The sequence below is a fragment of the Mytilus californianus genome, unplaced genomic scaffold, assembly GCF_021869535.1.
Source record: "Mytilus californianus isolate M0D057914Y unplaced genomic scaffold, xbMytCali1.0.p SCAF_8, whole genome shotgun sequence".
NCBI lineage: Eukaryota > Metazoa > Mollusca > Bivalvia > Mytilida > Mytilidae > Mytilus > Mytilus californianus.
The window spans coordinates 38,972,864-38,992,295 of NW_026262734.1; the positions used below are offsets into that span (position 1 = coordinate 38,972,864).

The window sequence follows — 19,432 nt, forward strand, 5'->3', positions numbered from 1 at the left end:
CCAGTTTTCGGTCTGAACTGTGTAGCATTATCTTAAGTTTTCTGAGTATTGTTTTGTGAGCTTTTGTTTGTACTGTCGTCGTTTTTCATTTTCATGCCCGATTCGCCGCTTTGGTATCTTTTTTCTTAGTCAAAATCTTTTATGATCATCCCCACAATCCTTCAAACATTACCAAGAAAGAAAAAAAAAATCGTCATATTGAAATTAAAACAAAGCAGACTAAATATCGTTTTCAATTACTTGTATATTAACAAGTGCAACAACTGACAGGCACACAACATGCTAGACTCGAGAACAATATAAAAGATATATAATAATTTTGAACAGAGTCTCAAAAACATACTTACAATCTTTAAATAAATTTTTGTATTAAAGATGCAGAATGCCCAGTTGAGTTTAGCTTTGCCATATAACATAAAATCCTTTTCTTTTTAATCTCATTAAAGAGTTAATTCATGTTCGGATTTATTGGTTACAACCTTGAGTCTTCCCGTCCGATTTCGGAAGATAAATGTTATAACAGCAGAAAACTCAATCAAATTAACAATAAAAAAATGTATTTGGCTCTCGATGACCAATTTCCAATGTTCCAAGCAAGAAACAGAACAATTTAAGAATACAAAATAGTCTAGCGTCAACTTTGCCTAAATAAGTTGTTACATATAACATTTGAACAGATCTTGAAGATATCATTTTCGTTCTTCTACAGTTACTTTGATCCCGTACTTGGCCCTCATTACTAGCTCAGGTTCAATTTCATACTTATGGTCAGGAACCAGAAATACTTTGTATCTGAAATATTAATAGAAAGCAAATTGATTGAAAATGAATAAATAAAGAGCAAGCTTACATATTTATATGAAATAAGATGATGCCGTTGATATAACTATCCACAAGAATCCAAATAAGGTTGATTTAAGCAACTATATGTTACCGAACGGCCTTCAACAATGAGGAAAACCCATATCGTATATTGAAACAATTCAATTGAGAAAACTAACGGCATAATTTATAACAAAACAATTAACAAACAAATATGACAGACATGAACCAACGACAACCACTGAACAACAGGCTCCTGACTTGGGACAGGCACATAATGAATGTGTCGGGGTTAAACATGTTTGTGAGCGCTCAACCCTCCCCTAATCTGGGACAGTGGTGTAACAGCACAACATAAGAACACACTATAAACATCAGTTGAAAAAGGCTTTACTCATCAGATCGATACAAAGAAAAACATCAAACAAAAACACAGACAGGACGTGGCAGGGTATATATCTGTCCCTCATCCCTAACAACAAAAAAGACACTAAGTACAGATCTGAGAATACTCGCAGTTTCTGACAGCTAGTTCAAAGTCAATAACAACTAATAAAAAAAAATCATGTATCTAAGACTAAAATATCAATCAGTACACATCCAACATCCAATGGATTTAGTGTAAAGACGTCATTAACAGTAAAAAAAAAAAAACATGACCTTGTGCAATGACAAAATATAGGTATCGACAGATTGTAGTACCGTGAAAAAACATATGCGTAATATTTAGTATGGTTTTGATTTACTGATAGTAAAACCAATATTTCTACCAATAAAAACAATATTCAACGATTCAATTACAGTGTTGAATAGGTAACCTTTTAGAATAAGTTTATCTAAAGGATTGATAAGTTTACCCGGATCGTATCTAAATTTCCGGGCTCGATTAACAACATCACCGTAAAATTTAGGATGTTTGATTTTCCGTTTGAAATAAGTTTTCTACAGGTACAGCCAAACTTGCAAACCAAATCTTTGTATCTATGGAATAATTCAGTAAAGGTTTTAAATAATTTGTGGTAACGAAATCCCTGACTTAATAATTTACTAGTAATACATAGATTACACTCATTGAAATCCAAAACGTCACTACAGACACCAGTATAACGAACGAGTTGGGATATATAAACACCGTAAGACGGTGCCAAAGGAATGTCACCGTCCTTGAAAGGAAAATTAACAATAGGGAAATAAAAATCATCCCTTTTGTCGTAAATTTTTGTATGGAGTTCCTGGTGTAATACTGAAATATCTAAATCTAGGAAAGGACAGTTATTGCTGTTAACATAAGCATGTTTGTGAGCCCTTCCACAACCCAGCATAGTGGTGTAACAGCACAATATAAAAAGAAACTGTAAAAACAGTTGAATTTGGCTTGACTCATCGCATTGACACGTAGCACAAAAAATAACTGACGTAAAAAGACACAAAGTACCGATCTGAGGGTACTGGCAGTTACTGAATGCTGGTTAAAAGTCAATTACAAAAAACAAGATCATTTTTAACGCGCGTCTGGCGTATTAAAATATAATCCTGGTACCTTTGATAACTATTTACACCACTGGGTCGATGCCACTGCTGATGGACGTTTCGTCCTCGAGGGTATCACCAGCCCAGTAGTCAGCACTACGGTGTTGACATGAATATCAATTATGTGGTTATTTTATAAATTTCCTGTTTACAAAAGTATGAATATTCGAAAAATTAAGGATTTTCTTATCCCAGGCATAGATTACCTTAGCCGTATTTGGCACAATTTTTTGAAATTTTGGGTCCTCAATGCTCTTCAACTTTGTACTTGTTTGGCTTAATAACTATTTTGATCTGAGCGTCACTGATGAGTCTTATGTAGACGAAACGCGCATCTGGCGTATTAAAATATAATCCTGGTACCTTTGATAACTATATTCAACTGATCCACATTTTACAACTAAGCTTTTCGAGGGAATATTTTGTGCAGAAAATTTTAAGTTAGGCAGGCGAACCACATTTCTTAACGTTATCAATATACAAGCACACATATAAAATAGAGTTATCGGCTATCCGTTAGAACCTAACATAAGTCGGAATAAAAGGGAGTATCATTACTTGGACTTCAGCCGTCCATACTGAAAGAGGTTTCGTTTGTTAGGTTCATGGTGCATAAAAACGCAGTATTATCAGGTCGAAATTGGGACGAAATCATGTGCCGAATGAAATGAGAAATGCACGCTTCCACTACATGAAAGGTCGTTGCAACATAGATTTGATTATAGCGTAGAAGGCCTGGTGCTAAACAAATTGCTGACGATATCCATTATGTCATTTGTTTCCATCAGCAGCTCGAAATCCATCATGTTTTCCAAACTATCAATTTTGCAATACCCTTTTACTTTGATTGATTTTCGTTTGGCTGTTCCATGATTCGATTGTGTACAAATGTCAATTTTGACTCCTTCAAATGATATTAAAAATACTTAATATGAGTTTCATGGTCCACTTTGCAGTTGGGCAAACAGAACTTAATGGTTTTTTTTGTATACACGCAGGTAGATATTCTATAATTCTTATGAATTTAAAACAGAGTCAATTGCAACTAGATATTAGAAGATGTGATATGAGTGTCAATGAGACAACTCTCCATCCAAGTCACAATTTGTAAAAGTAAACCATTATAGGTCAAAGTACGGCCTTCAACACGGAGCCTTGGCTCCCACCGAACAACAAATTATAAAGGGCCCCAAAAATGACTAATGTAAAACATTCAAACAGGAAAAAAAACGGTCTAATCTATATAAAAAACGAGAAACACTTATGAACCACATCAACAAATGGCAACTACTGAACATCAGGTTCCTGACTTAGGACAGGTGCAAACAAATGCAGCGGGTTTAAACGTTTTAACACCATTTAAAACGACATCTCCCAAGATAAAAACAATTACATTTATCCTATCCATTTATTTAAATGATAACATCTTGAGTGTGTGAATCTGTTGGTTGACTTCCACTTTTTAGTCAACATTGCTTTAGTTGACACTAAACAAATTATTCTTTAGAGACCTTATATCAAAACATACCAATTGATATACTTCAAACCCGATCAAATGCAAAAGACATGCAGATCCTACCTTTGTACTAATCTTGCAAGAACAACTTTGATCTCATCCATAGCAAAGTGTTGACCGATGCAGTTTCTGTAAATGACAATTTGAGATATTAAGTAAAATAGTTTTGATGGAAAAATGTTTGTCCTTGTAACTGAATCAATTTATATCCTTCATTTTTTTTAGTCAAAATTCAAACTTTGTTGATATTCTAGTGTGGTTTAAGTGTTTGAACGTTTTGAAAAGATAAGAAATACTATCAGTTAAATAATAAGGCTACCTCCTTTAGGCAAGTTATATAGATAACAACTTAAACAAATATATTACCTTGATCCGGCTGCAAATGGTAAGAAACTATATGGATGTCGCTCTGTAATGTCTTCTTGTAAAAATCTTTCTGGTTTAAATACCTGTTAAAGTTAAGAAATCAATATGAACATCCAGAGTTAGAACATGAATTTGAAAACATTACACGAGACCGCAATCTGCTTACAATTTAAACAATATTCTAAAGAAAGAACCTAAATTAAATGTTATATACATTTATCATTGAGGTTGCGTCAATATGATAAGCACAGTTGTCTCATTGGCAATCATACCACATCTTCTTATTTTAATTTTTAAACAAGCATTTTTATAATATAAATCCAATGTTATGTGTCAACTTTGTTTCATTGGTCGGCGTCATGGTGACATAAAGATGTATACATGTATAAACACATTTCATGATGGAGTTTGTTGATGTGGAAACTTGGATTCACCTCCCTACATATTGTTTCTTCAATTGTTTAAATCTCAAGTATGTAAGCTCTTTTGATTTAAAAATATAAATCAAAGTTAAAAATACAAAACTCATCAGCGACGATCGAATCAAAAAAGTAAAAAGGCAACAAAAAGTACACAATTGATGAGATTTATTGACCCAAAATTCCGAAAGATTATATAATACTGCTAAGGTAAACAGTGACTATAAGCAAAATGAAGAACATGTTTGTAGTAAAAACAATATAATTACATCGTCGTCTGGCCAGACATCCGGGTGGTGATGTAACATGTATATACCCATGTCAACGACTACACCTGCTGGTATTGTGACGTTGTCTATGGTTATTGGTGATGTCAGTTGCCTTTGAACACCAGGAACAGGTGCAATCATGCGCATAGACTCTTTTACGAAGGCTGTAAGCTTTGGCATTATTTGTAAATTTTCCCTGAAATTTTAAAGTCGAGGTACTATTTTGATTCAATCTACCTCTAGCTAAACCAATCTTAAAATTCATTCATGCAATACCATGTTAGATTATGTTACACAGAACTCTTAAAAAAGTACCTACATATATCTACATGCACATACGTCAATAACCCTGCAAATATTTAATATAAATAAAATTAATAAGTAGTAACGATTTTGACCAGGTTTAACAAGAAATGTCGGAAATACACGAACTCATAAAAGAGAGGCGAAAGATACCAAAGTGACATTCGAAAATAAACTGACAACGACGTGACTAAAAAAGAAAAAGACAAATAGACAAACACCAATGCACAAATATACAACATACAGAAAAACTTAAAGACTTAAAGACTGAGTAACACGAACCCCACCAAGAACTGGGGATGATCTCAGATGTTCCGGAAGGGAAAGCACATCCTGCTCCACATATGGCACCCGTCGTGTTGCTCATGCAAGTTCAAAACCGGTGATCAAATGTTATTCCAAGTTTATTTGGTCACATATGAGTGTTTCTATCTGAAAACGATAATGTGTAAAAGTTATCAATGTTGCCCTTTTGTAATAAAAGGAAGTCCTTTATATCAAATTCGGAAACCTAACAATACTTTATTTGAAAGCGAATCTAGTAGTTTGATAATTTAACTTTTACTAAAATAAATCTACTTAAGTTAAAGCAGTGAATAAACTTACAGAAAATAGCTAGCGATTCCATAATCAATATTTCGATATGTGCAACACAATACATAGCGATATACCATCTGAAATCTATTAAGTGACACATTCTGTATTTATTATTGAGAGGACCAGAAAAACACAGAGATGGCACAAATTGAATAGCAACCTGTTAAATATGATTAAAAAAATGATGCAGATGTTGCACAAGTGAACATCCAAAATCTATGATATTTTAGTACTTTAAAAAATAAAAGACATGCCAACATTATTTTATAACTAAATAACAACTAATTAATAAACAAAAATAAAACAAAATGAAACAGTGATACACTATTATTCATACAGGCATTATTTATCATTTCGGGGCTTTTCATAGCTGACTATGCGGTATGGGTTTTACTCATTATTGAATGCCGTACGGCGACCTATAGTTGGTAATTTCTGTGTCGTTTGGTCTCTTGTTGAGAGTTGTCTCATTGGCAATCATATCAAATCTTCTTATTTGTTTACATTGAATTGGATAACTATATTCCTTTGATGGAAACTTTGCATAATAAACATCCAGATATTTGGTACTATCAATTTCAAATATGATACAGATAATATTAAGTGGAAATGGAAATCACGACCTTTTGTCATCTTATAAATTTAACATTAAAAATAACAGAATAGAAGACTTCATGCAGGTATATGTGAAAGTATTCAACAGGCAATTCCATAAAGCGCCAGACAGAACTGCCAAATAAAATGTTTTGGTACATTTATTATTTTTATGCTTAAAAAAAATACAACTTTTATGCCTCCAGTAGTCAGGACCTTCAATGTTTTTTTTATCTGTTTCCACCTACCATGACACTTGCTTGTTATTATTTAGTAATTCTGACAACTCTGAATATATGATTTCTTGTTCCTTTTGGTGTTTTCCTAAATGGTATATAGCCCAGCTAATTGCCGATGCCGTTGTATCGTGCCCTGCAAAAGATTAAAAAAAGTTATAAAACTCGTAAATAGTTTCGCGGAACCCTGTTTCTCGCGTGCGCATTCTGATGGTATTGTAAAAGTGTAATGTTGTCCATTTAACAGTACAGAACTTTAAAAAAAATATATTTCAAAAGCTTACAAAATAATCAGTCGGGATAGATTTATTTACATCTTTTTTTATCCTTTTTTTTAATCTTTTAAAACATTATTTGGTCGTAAAATCCACAATTTGCAAAGATTTAGGAATGTTTAATTTTGAACGCCTTTTACGCCTAAACCTATGCTGTTTCACAACGAGGTTTCAAAAAATATTATATAATAGAATGAAAAGTGTACAACTTTTTTTGCAATGATCAAAATATATGGTTGTGTGGCATTCTTTTACCACTCATATGCCTATATTTCCAAAACAATTGCCATTTTTAACCATTCATACTATGCCTTTATTTACTATAATGTTGTGTTACACTTCATTTGCATAAATGTAAACAAAATGATATATCTTGAGAATAAAATGATTTGTTAACCAGCTATACTATATATAGAATTACAAAAGGCAAATTGAACTTTCAACTTTGTAATCGATTTACCTTCAAATAGAAATGTATCAACTTCAGCTCTTATATCTTCGAATGAAAGGCCAATTCCATTGTCATCTTTAGCGGTGAGCAATATGTCGAGAAAGTCAAGATGGCGGCTAGTTGGAGGACCATCTGTAAGCTTATCAACCAAAAACAAACAGTTTGCAGTCAAAAAGAAATTAGAAAATTGTGCAAAGATTGCCCAATATTGCACAAAATTTAAAGTGATCTTCTAGTTGATTGAAATTTTCTGGTAAAATGTAATCCAATCTAATGAACATATGATTTACGCTTGTTCGATAGTTGTTATCCAGTTTATAATTTTTCTGCCAAATCAATTGACAAAATTGTCTTTTATTTTCTTTTGGGGGGATGCGTTCTCAGTGACGAATATCCATCATCCTGATAATATGTTGAAGGAATTAAATGTAACAGTAGTTTTCTTTGTTCAAATCTCATAAATCGATTAAGAAGAGACAAAACAAGGTGTAAGAAAATAAAAACTTAGGCAATCTAATGAACTCCAAAAAGAAAGACTTGAGATATACACTTGTTGAATTTGTTGGAATAATTCTATACAGTTGTTTTCCATTCGTTCATTTGTATGATATAGTCTACCGTTTGATTTGTCAGGTTTAATGGACATCCCTTCTTTTTGAATTTATGTTGGAGTTCGGTATTTTTGTCAATATTGTTTTATGCAGAAAAAAAAATACACTGTGATGTTTTTTTGTGATATTGTGTTGTTTGGTTTCTGAGTCAATAACGAATAATAAGCATATTTTATTCATATCGAATGCATCTCAAACACATTTTGTTTTACTTTGTTCCTGGTATTATAACATACAACTAAAACTCATCCAATGTTATTTTACATTTTTTTCTCTTTGTGAAAAGAAAAAAATAGTCCGCATATAATAATAAAATATACATTTGTATTAAACTTTAAGTTTCTTAGTATTTATTGAAATTTAAAATGTAAAATTATAACTTACAAAGGTTTGCTGTCTTTCTCTTATCACTCCCTCGGAAAAATCATGAACATATTGGCAAAGTTTTCTGTATTCTCTACCTTTAGGTGTCATATAATATATTGTATCCCAATAAAGCCACGGCTTCCTGTATTTTATACAAAATATAGTGTTTCATGAAATTTGGCTGTATGAAAATGAGATACTCAAATATAAGAAATAGTTTCAACTATTTCAACTTTAAACTGGTTTGCTAACTGTAAATTGGTATTTTTTGCGAGTTTCGCCCCTTCATTGTCAGAATGTACGCTGGATCACTTTCGCATTTAAGAAAACTCAATATCTGAATATTGTGATGATGTCTTTTCTGAAATCTGTTTTAGTAGACTCGTATAATGTCTGCTGATCGATTGCAATTACGGAATGAATTCTAAATTAAAGTTTATCTATCTGGTATTGGCTGATGTCAACAGCATTAAGTCGTTGGTTTTCCATAAACTTTTGTAAAACAAATTACTTTTTTATCTTTAATTTAACTACTAATATAGGTTATTCTGGTAGATAATATTTTTGAGATATTGTATTGATTGAAAATGTATTTTTGCTTTAAACCGATTTTTAGGGTATTTCTACCACCAGGAAAAGATGTCCTAACCCAGATTTAGCACACTTTCTTGGGTTTTGGGGTTTTAAATTCTCTTCAATTTTGTTATATTAGCTTGGAGTTTAAACTCTTTCAGTAGACGAAAAGTGCGTCTTGCGTAAACTAGTAGACCTTGTATCTTTGATTACTTTTTTGTAATAAAAATGTATCTATATTGTTGAAAAATCGGTATTATTAATACAGTTCGCTTGTTCAAGTCTATGCTCCTGATATGTTTGGTTGTAATTCAATGCTGGAAAAAGATAAACAGGAATATAATACAGTAGTCATAATACTTTGATTGCATCATTTGCAGTCATGCCATATTTCAGTATTTCATATGCAAAAATTATACACTTTATATAGTTTGACGTTTCACACACACTGTTTTGGCTCATGTTTATTTTATTTATTTATTACATAGCTTTTATATAGTGCCTATCTAATAAACATAATATACTCTAAGCGCTTAACATATAAAATTGAAGGAAAATATATATCACAATGCATACAATAGCAAATATATATATGAACATAAGAATGAAACAGAAATTAAATAGAATAATGATGTAAATTAAAAGCATTGAAAGGGGAAATATATATCACAATGAAAATGTTGTTCCAGAAAGAAGGATATTCCGGGGAATCAAGTATAGTTCATACCACGTTGAAAGAAAAAAAGTGGTAATTTCTTAAACTTAAAAGAGTGGTAATGAGAAGAGTTTGTATTTTTGTACGATGAAGGCAGTACCAAATTCTAATAAAAATAATAGAAAAGTACCATAAAGGAGAAACTGAGACAATCTGGAATATAAAAAAAAGTACTGTATATTCAAATGTTTACTAGAATGTATGGTAAATACTCAAAAAGCATATTATATAAATGATGTTTTGTCGATTTTTTAATGGTACAGAACATAAACCTTCAACTTACAGCCATCTATCTGCCAGTAAATGAGCTAATCGATTAACAGCCGCGACGTACGGATGCTTGATCCTGTAAAATGAAGAAAACATTTCTTTAAATATGTTAAAAGGTATGCGTAGGGGTATTCATGCCTTTTTTGGGCTCTTTTGAAGATTATTAGATATACTTAAATTTACAACAAAAAAATAACATAGGTAACTAAAAAAAAATAATATAAGTAACTAAAAATCAACCATCAAAATACATACTGAAACGATCAAGCACTCGTTAATACTACATTTAATGTTCTTAATCGTCCGGGATCAAAACAAGTTTAATTAAAGATGCCAGTAACTGTTCGTGTTCTTGTCTAGGCTTTTGTCCCATTGACGTTTTCCTTAAGACCTCCTTCATTTAAAGCAGCCGAAACGGTAAAACTGGTAAAATTTAAGGATGGAAATGCAGCATAAATACTTATGTTTCTATTTTTATCATGATAAGTGCATATGTGTTATTTATAACTAATTATCTACCCTTCTGTTTGAATATTTCCTTGATACGAGAAGGCACATCGGAGTATTGTATCTAATGTTTCTAGAGACACCAAGGGGAAAATGTCTACAGGTCTACTTGTCTCAGCAAACTCGTTTAAATTATCCTGAAATAAATAAAGTTGACGATTATCTATATATGTATTTGTATTTAAAAAGATATTAAAATGCATGTAAATTTTGTGAGGAATTCACAATGTATAGAGAATCTGTTATATACACGATTTTTGTAACGGAATATTTACATGTAGTTTACTTTAAATTGAAATAGTCAGTTTTTCGAGAAAGACAATTAATTTCACAAGACAATATTTAATGTCACACTACAAAAGCAGTGTTTTACGTAGTTTTATCTATTTTTAGTTCCAAAAATAAAATATTTGACAACATTGTTGCATTTAAGATATTAACAATAAACCATAGATAACATCAGAAGTCCATTACTAGACATGTCTAGTAATGGACTTCTGATAACATGCATACTGATTTTTCATTTCATAGTAAAATTTCGTGCTTGTGAATGTCTATAGACATACTGTCAACGATTTCCAGAGCAATTTGTGTCAATTTACTGTACTTGCTTTGAAGTTTATTTGATAACTTCAAAGCAATTGCACCATCTAAAAACCTTTTCATTAATATTTCTCCGAAGTTATCAGTAAAAGAGAGTTCACGTTCTGTGATAAAAAAAAGAAAAAAGAAAAAAAAATGAAAAACAGCAAACACTGTTTCCTCCTTCATCCGATTGAAGATTGTTTTTAAAATAATGTACACACAGGGCTTGATCCTTTTTATATATTTATAATAGACAGTCGTATAGTATAAGTTGGTTGCCGCGAGATTTAGATTATTTGTCTGTTTGTCTTTTTTTAGTTTTGGCCATGGCGTTGTCAGTTTGTTTTCGATCTGTGAGTTTGACTGTCCCTCTGGTATCTTTCGTCCCTCTTTTAGATGAATGAGTTGCAATATAAAAATTAGAAGTACTGTGGATTCATTTATGTTCGTGGGTATCAATTTTCGTGGATTGAGGAACAATTACATTTTCGTGGATATTTGATTTCGGGGTTTTGCCAATCTCTGCATACAAATCCAAATTAACATTTGTAATTCGTTGAACATTTGAATTCGTGGTTCACCTGCACCCACGAAACCCACGAAAATTGGTATCCAACGAATAATAATGAATCCACAGTAGATATTTGTCGTTTTAGGTTCGAATTCCTATTTTCTCTTTGTTGTCCCTTTCGTTAGTTTTTAATTATTACTATCTATATCACGTACTTTAAAATAAAATGATTACATTCTATATGTACATTTCTTTTTTTAAATACAGGGTGATTTCATCAGTTTTATTACATATCTTTCCAATTGGATATTCGTAAATCACTATGAGAGTAAATCGTGATATGCCTAGAAATAGGTTTCTCGCTAGAAATTTCTGGAACATAAATCTATACTATTAAAATAACGAGGTCCAAATTGTTAGCCGGCATGACGTTAAAACGACGAATCAAAGAATTCAACTTTATATAAAACTAATATAGGACAATGGTTTTGATTAAGAATTTTACCATTCCAGGCCCTTTTGTTTTCAACATAATTAATATTACCAAAAATTAACAAGTTCCGGGTCGAATCCGATACCGATACCAATAGTACCTGTAACCTGTTACTTAATCTGTACGTTTCGCCTCTGTCAGGCGCAACACCAAACGGTGAATTTTGGATTTGCTATATACACGGGTCATAATCACACCTGAACTTCGTCATTATACAGGGATTGATACTACTAAATTCAATCATTGATAAAAAAAATATATATATATACAAGTAGTTTCCGGTTGTAGTAAGAAAACCAGGACAGATTCATACAGAAATAGTTTGAAAGCAGAGAAAATTGTGCACCTTATAATCAGCATGACTTTATGAAATGACAATACGAATACTAAAATTCCAGGCTGAAAATAAGGCGTACAGACTTTGATTCAGTCAAGGACGCGCGATGTCGCGGGTGTGTTCTAGTATTATATATACTTAGAAATTAGTTCGAATATGACTTATTTTTTGGATAAGCGTTGGGTTGTAAAAGAAATACCACTTACCCTCCGGGGTACGGAATTTCTTTTTAACGAACCAACTCTTATCCATTGTATATACTTTTACACCCCGCGAAGGTGTCAGTCAAGGAGCAGGTGATTGAAGAAAGTTTGATAAAAATTGCCACTTGTTACAATTTAAACCGTTCATACATTGACTATTCTATTTCCAAATGGAGATTAAGCAGTCAACAATCAACCAATCGATCATTATCCTATAAATCTCAAATGACAAAATATAATTGAATCTAGTATGAATAAAAAGTATTATTACCAGAAATTTGTCTGTAGAACTATTATATATGTTAACATAAGGTTTAAGTATGCCAAAATGAAATGCTGGTGTTATCAAGCGCCTGTTTCGCTCCCATTTCTTTCCAGATGAGATCAATAGTCCGTCGCCTGGAAAATAATGATAGTTTATTTTTATCCTTTTCTCCACATACATAAATACACAATCGAATGCATATGTTTGTTCTATCGGTAAAAGCCTTGTTTATTCTTTGTCCCGAAAACCTTGTTATATTTGAATGCATGTGTTCTTTCTATCACTTAAAGTCTTGTTTATTCTTTGTCCGGAAAACCTTGATATAATTGAATGCATGTGTTCTTTCTATCACTTAAAGTCTTGTTTATTCTTTGTCCCGAAAACCTTGTTATATTTGAATGCATGTGTTCTTTCTATCACTTAAAGTCTTGTTTATATTCTTTGTCCCGAAAACCTTGTTATAATTGAATGCATGTGTTCTTTCTATCACTTAAAGTCTTGTTTATATTCTTTGTCCCGAAAACCTTTCTATAATTGAATGCATGTGTTCTTTCTATCACTTAAAGTCTTGTTTATATTCTTTGTCCCGAAAACCTTGTTATAATTGAATGCATGTGTTCTTTCTATCACTTAAAGTCTTGTTTATATTCTTTGTCCCGAAAACCTTGTTATAATTGAATGCATGTGTTCTTTCTATCACTTAAAGTCTTGTTTATATTCTTTGTCCCGAAAACCTTGTTATAATTGAATGCATGTGTTCTTTCTATCACTTAAAGTCTTGTTTATTCTTTGTCCCGAAAACCTTGTTATAATTGAATGCATGTGTTCTTTCTATCACTTAAAGTCTTGTTTATTCTTTGTCCCGAAAACCTTGATATAATTTCAAATTTTCTAGTTCCGTCTAGTGTAGGTTAGAGTATTTTCTTGTGCCGATGGTTCATGAAATAGTGATTCCTTAGGGCAAGACAAGAGAAACTTACCAACCTGCTGTTGTGAGATGCATTAACACCCCTGATATGACTCCTAAGCGTATTTAAAATAGAGAAACATGGCTGATGGTTCTTAATGAACAGGATCTGCTGACCCTTGTGGAGCACCCGGGATCACCCCCGGGTTTTCGTAGGACCAGTGTAGCTCAGTCTTTAGATTTCTGTGTAGTTTTTTGTAAACTGTTATTTATCGTTTCGTTGTTCTTCTTTTTGGCAATAGGAAAGGAATAATAACTAAGAGTAAGTAATACTAAAGGTTCATATATTGAAGTTATACATGAAAACTTCTGTATTTCAATATTTACAAATCGATACATCAATGACTAATATTCAGTTGAATTACAATTTGAAGTTCATGGATAGAGATACTTACTTGGTTAAGAAATTTGAAAATAAGATTTGAAGGGAAATCTATGTAAAACGTTCAAAATTGACCGTGAGTATTGTGCATTATTGGATTAAACTTCCCTACCCACTTTGCAAGAAATCATTAGTAGTCAATGCAAGAACTGAAATATCCCCGAAGTGCAAATTTTATCAAGAATGCCCAAGATAAGTGGTTGTGAGTTAAAAGATGTAGAAATACATTGGCGGCTTCGCATACCTAAAACTGAAAGAATATAAGATGTCGTTCGAATCCAGCTTAAATTTGAGTGAGAATTTTGGAATCTAAGTTGCAAATTAAAGTAGTCGAATAAATTAACTGTCTCGAATATATTGCCCAAGTATTAGAAATTTTAAGCGTTTAAGCTCGTTCTACATAACTTAAAAATGGATTCTAGCCGTTGAAAATCACATTATCTGAAATCTAAAAATAAATACATACCAAGCCAGCTCTTCATCATGCTGTAGGCACCACCGAAACCAATGGCTTTCGGTTCTGATGATTTCATCAGAATTCTTGCCGAGTCAGGATGAACAACGTTAAATTCAGGGAAGAAGAACATGAACCAATAACAAACAACCTTTGACCTCTCTTTAGAAATAACTTCTCTAATGACTGTCATGAACTCTGCTATATCTTTGAACTGAAATTTATTTGTTCGAATGAAAAAAAAAGTAGTAAAATAAAAATCACAATAACAATATGCTACTCAGGCAGGTACAGAAGTAATTAGCTTCTAACCCAAAAATATCACATGCAATATTAAAGATATAATGACTATGTGTGTCTTTCTTTGACTTGTGGTTTGTGATTGCGTCTTTCTTTGACTTGTGGTTTGTGATTGCGTCTTTCTTTGACTTGTGGTTTGTGATTGCGTCTTTCTTTGACTTGTGGTTTGTGATTGCGTCTTTCTTTTGACTTGTGGTTTGTGATTGCGTCTTTCTTTTGACTTGTGGTTTGTGATTGCGTATCTTCTTATCTTTACACTATAGTTTACTGAAGTTTCTATCAAACATTCACTGCTAATCATGATTTATTCATAAGTTGTAATTGATCGATTCCTTGTGTTTTTCGTCTTTTTGTTAGCGTTTTTTTTTTATTTGTGCTTAGTGTCAATCCAATAAGTCATTTTTTTTTAACTGGTTTTTATAGATAGTTTTTATGTTGTGCTATCACAACACTGTTCCATATTAATGGCGGGTTAAGCGCATGCTAACATGTGTAACCTCGTCACATGTATGTACCTATCCAAAAGCTGGAGCCTTCGGTAATTCAGCAGTTGTCGTTGGTCGCTGTCTGTCATATTTGTTTTTCGTTTATTATTATATTCATGTGGGTTTTTTTGTTTCAAATGTTTTACATTTCATCATTTCTGGGCTTTTTAAACTTTCTGTATGACTAACCGTGTTCTATAATACTTGCTTACATCTACATTATTTGGTCTCTGGTAGGTAGTTGTATCATTGGCAATCATACCACACGTCTTTTTATTTTTACACTGAGAAGATAAGTTTTGCAAGGAAAAGTAAGTTATAACACACGATCATTATTCAAGTATTTTGAAAAAAAGTAATATTTTCTTACAAGTTATGATTTGATCCATTTTTTGTTGTATATCGACGCTGTTAAAACAGGGAAATATATGGGTCGCCATCGTCAACCCATGTATCGTGGAATATGTGCTGTGACAAAAGGAGGTAACTTTGGCGTACATGTGTTAAAGTAGCACTTTTTACTATCAATCATGCCAACTGTACAATCATACAATCATACAATTAAACAATCATGCCAATCATACAATCATACCATCATGCCAATCGTACAATCATACACTCATGCCAATCATACAATCATACAAACGATAAATATACTTACTTTGTGAAGTGATCCCCACAAAGGGTGAAGTGGTCCTATCACAGACATCTGAGAGGTAACTTTGAGCCATTCTTTATATTTGTAAGCAAACTTACAAAGTCGCGAGAAAGCATATGTTGCTATAAAAATCAAAATTGCTTTAGCGGTGAACCCGGAAAATAATTCCATTTCTAAAAGAAAATAATTATAGAGATAAGTACATAATTATGTAAACGAATACACAGGAAAACTTATTATTGACCAACTGTAGTATTGGGGCCGTTAATCATGCAGCTGTTTATGCATAGTTTTCTCTCTCGAAATATGCAACTGAAAGTTATCCAGCTAACATCCCTCTTTCCGGACGACGGACCCTTCGAACAAGGCCAGTTGAGCTTAAATTTATAACAACAGCTGACAGTATAAATAGTAATAAATACATATAAATATGTGTGTGTGTGATTCACATTGAATGGATTAATGGATACCAACGTTGTACAAATAGATAACGCACACACATGTACATACATATACGTAACAATCTCAGTATGCATTAATTCATTCATTTTAACATTAAACTACACTAAAACAAAATATATTACTTTATGATGCTTTGGAAAGGATCACCACAGCTAAACAAAATATCAAACTGAAATCAAGTTAACTATAAAGTAAATACATACAAACCGTTAAAAAATACACATTGTATGTCCAACACACAGGTGAAAAGATCTTATCCAAAGATATGCGAACATGTACAATATAATCTGGGTTATGACCCAGGTCATTTCTCGGTTAAGGCACTGAGTATCATAATACATGTACAAAAAGACGGTAAATTAACCGACATGTAGCACATAAAAAAACCAAATTGTAGTATTGTGGGTAAATGGATTGCATGTTTTTACTGTGGAGAAATACGATTTCTACATGGTCTACAATAAAATATAATCGGTGAAGTTTTGAATTTGATATTAAATAATGTCGTATGAAAGATTTTTGTGTTCACTAGACTGGACACCATAACAAAAACTATACTGAAAATAAAATATATCTGATGTAGTAATCCACACAAAAACTTTACTTTATAAATAATTGAAATGAGATTGTTTGCGTTGTGTTTGAAATAATTAGTATATTGAATGACAATCTGCGCAGACGCAATAAAAGCGCTGTTTCTTTGCTTTTTGTGTTTTTGCTGTGCATACAATAATTTAATTATATTGTGTGTATCTAACATGTCTAAGTATATACCAATGTAATTTGGTTTGTTGACAAATAGAGATACCGGTATATATATAAGCACTGTGGGTAATTACATCAGGATTTATTAATCCAACTTATTTGTTCAAGGAGTTATTGATTGATTTTTGCTTAACATCCAGTGGCAAATATTTCGTGCATAATCCGAGGACGATCAATGAGTTGAAAGCAATTGAAACTTTAAAAAAGAACCAATAGGATATAGATATGAAAACAAAATACAATTCCAATATTTTTTTTAAAAGATGTAACAATGATTATTGCCTATAAATAATAACAAAATATAGTCACAGTGGAAGTGTTACTGCTTAAAAAAAATAATCATAGAATTATGGCATGTTTAATGTATTAAGTATTTGTATGTTGTGAAATTGAAAAATGTTTTCTAATAAGTTTTCACCATGTAAATAGTACGTTTACAAGTAAAATGCCGAACAATATTTTAAAACAACAATTTTATTTTTTGTTTATTAAAATCATTTATAATATTATTTTGTTATATCTTGCGGGCAAAGGAGCATTTAGTCTACACAAAGTCATGTTCAGTAACAAATATTGTGAAACGTTTACTAGAAGTTGATATTAGACTTTATGTTTATCTATATCCCTGTTTGTGTCTGCAATCGCTTTTAAGTATGTACTTAGGTGAGGTTTAGGAGTTTTTGTCAGATGTTCGGACTCCTTGGGTTTTTTCCTACAGTACAGGGTAAAATATTTCCCCAATTACACCCATTTTACTTTTTATATACGACTTCAATAGCTCATAAAAGGTCATTTACCAAAATTTAAGCAGATTCTAGATTTCTTTTCTTTCTATTTGAGACCCAAATAATACCATTGCAAATATAAGGTAAAAGTCCGAGTCAGGCTTTTCCCGCCATTTAAAAAAAATAAATATCTCGAAAAGTAGCTCCATAACCTATCAATATTTTTAGCTTATTTTGTTTCTTAACTAATTCTCTTCTAACTTATAGTATCAATTTTAAATTCTAGATTTTTTTAATTTCACCTTAGTACATCCTTAAATTGTGTGTTTTGTGTAGTTTACTGACCGAAAGACGACACCGGAGTCTTTACAAATATTTGATTACTCATTGGCATTTAAATGTATCTTCAAACGCAGTTTTTGTAGTTTTTGATAGATACCAAAGATTGTGTCATATATCGAAGCCGTCTTGAAATTGCCGTCAGTTGGGAGCTACTACTAGAGTTGATGACATTTCTAACAACTCGCCGTTGTAGAATCATTTGTCAAATATTCATTATTTAGGACATTTAAAATGAATCGCAACGGTTTGATGTACGTCTATTAAACTATTACCCAGAATGCAGTAGATTGTGAAACGGCGAATTGTCAAGATGACGAAAAGCAATGACAGCGGCGTTCCATTGTTAGTTACAGTACTTGAGATTATTGTTTCATGTACCTTACACATAAAGAATTCTTTTTTTCTTTGACAAAATGATAACTATGATAGGGAACATATTTATTCTATTGAGCTTCCTCCAGGCAAATGTCAATCAAATACAAAAGTTTATAGTTTAGAGCTTGTGTGAGCCTTTTGTACGCCTGTAATAATGATGTTTTACTATGTTTATAGTAAAATAAGCTTATTATAAACATGCCTGAAATTGCAAATACTCATTTCGTAATGTTTGATGTTTATTTTGTTTATGCTTTAGTAGGATTAATGTAAAACTCAGTCATGAACTTCATAAACGCCTGACAGGCAAACTATTGGCAAAAATATTGGCAATATTTTGCTACTATCTACACATTTATGTTTGTTTCACATAACTTCTTCTTGTATAAGTTCTCAAAAATTCTCTGATTTGGATTGACCTTTATAACAGACTTATCAAAATCCTCATTTATTAAAGTATTGGTGGTCTGCTGGTTATCCACAGGGGATATTTGTTGATGCAGTAATTTTTTTGTTTTCTGTTTAGTGTTGCATGTAGATTGCATTTATTTTCCATTTCATCTTGTTTCCAGTGTCCTTTGATGATTTGTTTATTTATAGTTTTAAGACAAAGGGTAAAACTACCAAATCAAGTGTGGATAGTATTGCACTGCAATACATAGTCCCATACCGGTTAAAAACTCACTGTACCAGAACAGCATTC

At 32.0% G+C, this 19,432-nt stretch overlaps 1 protein-coding gene across 2 annotated transcripts; it reads right to left on the bottom strand.

Moving 5' to 3' along the window:
* Window positions 1-224: 224 nt before the first annotated feature.
* Window positions 225-16,873, bottom strand: LOC127711327 (cytochrome P450 4F2-like). 2 transcript variants are annotated; one of them, XM_052217326.1, is made up of 13 exons: window positions 16,730-16,873; window positions 16,064-16,233; window positions 14,630-14,831; window positions 12,821-12,948; window positions 10,433-10,557; window positions 9,927-9,989; window positions 8,374-8,497; window positions 7,388-7,517; window positions 6,665-6,788; window positions 4,923-5,118; window positions 4,235-4,317; window positions 3,932-3,997; window positions 225-792 (listed from the first exon to the last, which is right to left on the bottom strand). In XM_052217326.1, the coding sequence occupies exons 2-13, from the start codon at window positions 16,229-16,231 to the stop codon at window positions 690-692; spliced, it is 1,512 nt and encodes a 503-aa protein (XP_052073286.1). In that variant the 5' UTR covers window positions 16,232-16,233; window positions 16,730-16,873; the 3' UTR covers window positions 225-689. The 2 variants fall into 2 exon arrangements, with proteins under 2 accessions (XP_052073286.1, XP_052073285.1); XM_052217325.1 differs by having other exon boundaries at window positions 16,726-16,873.
* Window positions 16,874-19,432: the final 2,559 nt, after the last annotated feature.

Excerpts from the sequence above, each read along its gene's own strand:
- LOC127711327 (XM_052217326.1), bottom strand. The coding sequence starts at position 16,231 with ATGGAATTATTTTCCGGGTTCACCGCTAAAGCAATTTTGATTTTTATA. Across the intron at positions 10,558-12,820 it reads GTTCTACAGACAAATTTCTG|GATAATTTAAACGAGTTTGC; the intron begins GTAATAATACTT and ends TATTTATTTCAG. Across the intron at positions 5,119-6,664 it reads AATAACAAGCAAGTGTCATG|GGAAAATTTACAAATAATGC; the intron begins GTAGGTGGAAAC and ends TTAAAATTTCAG.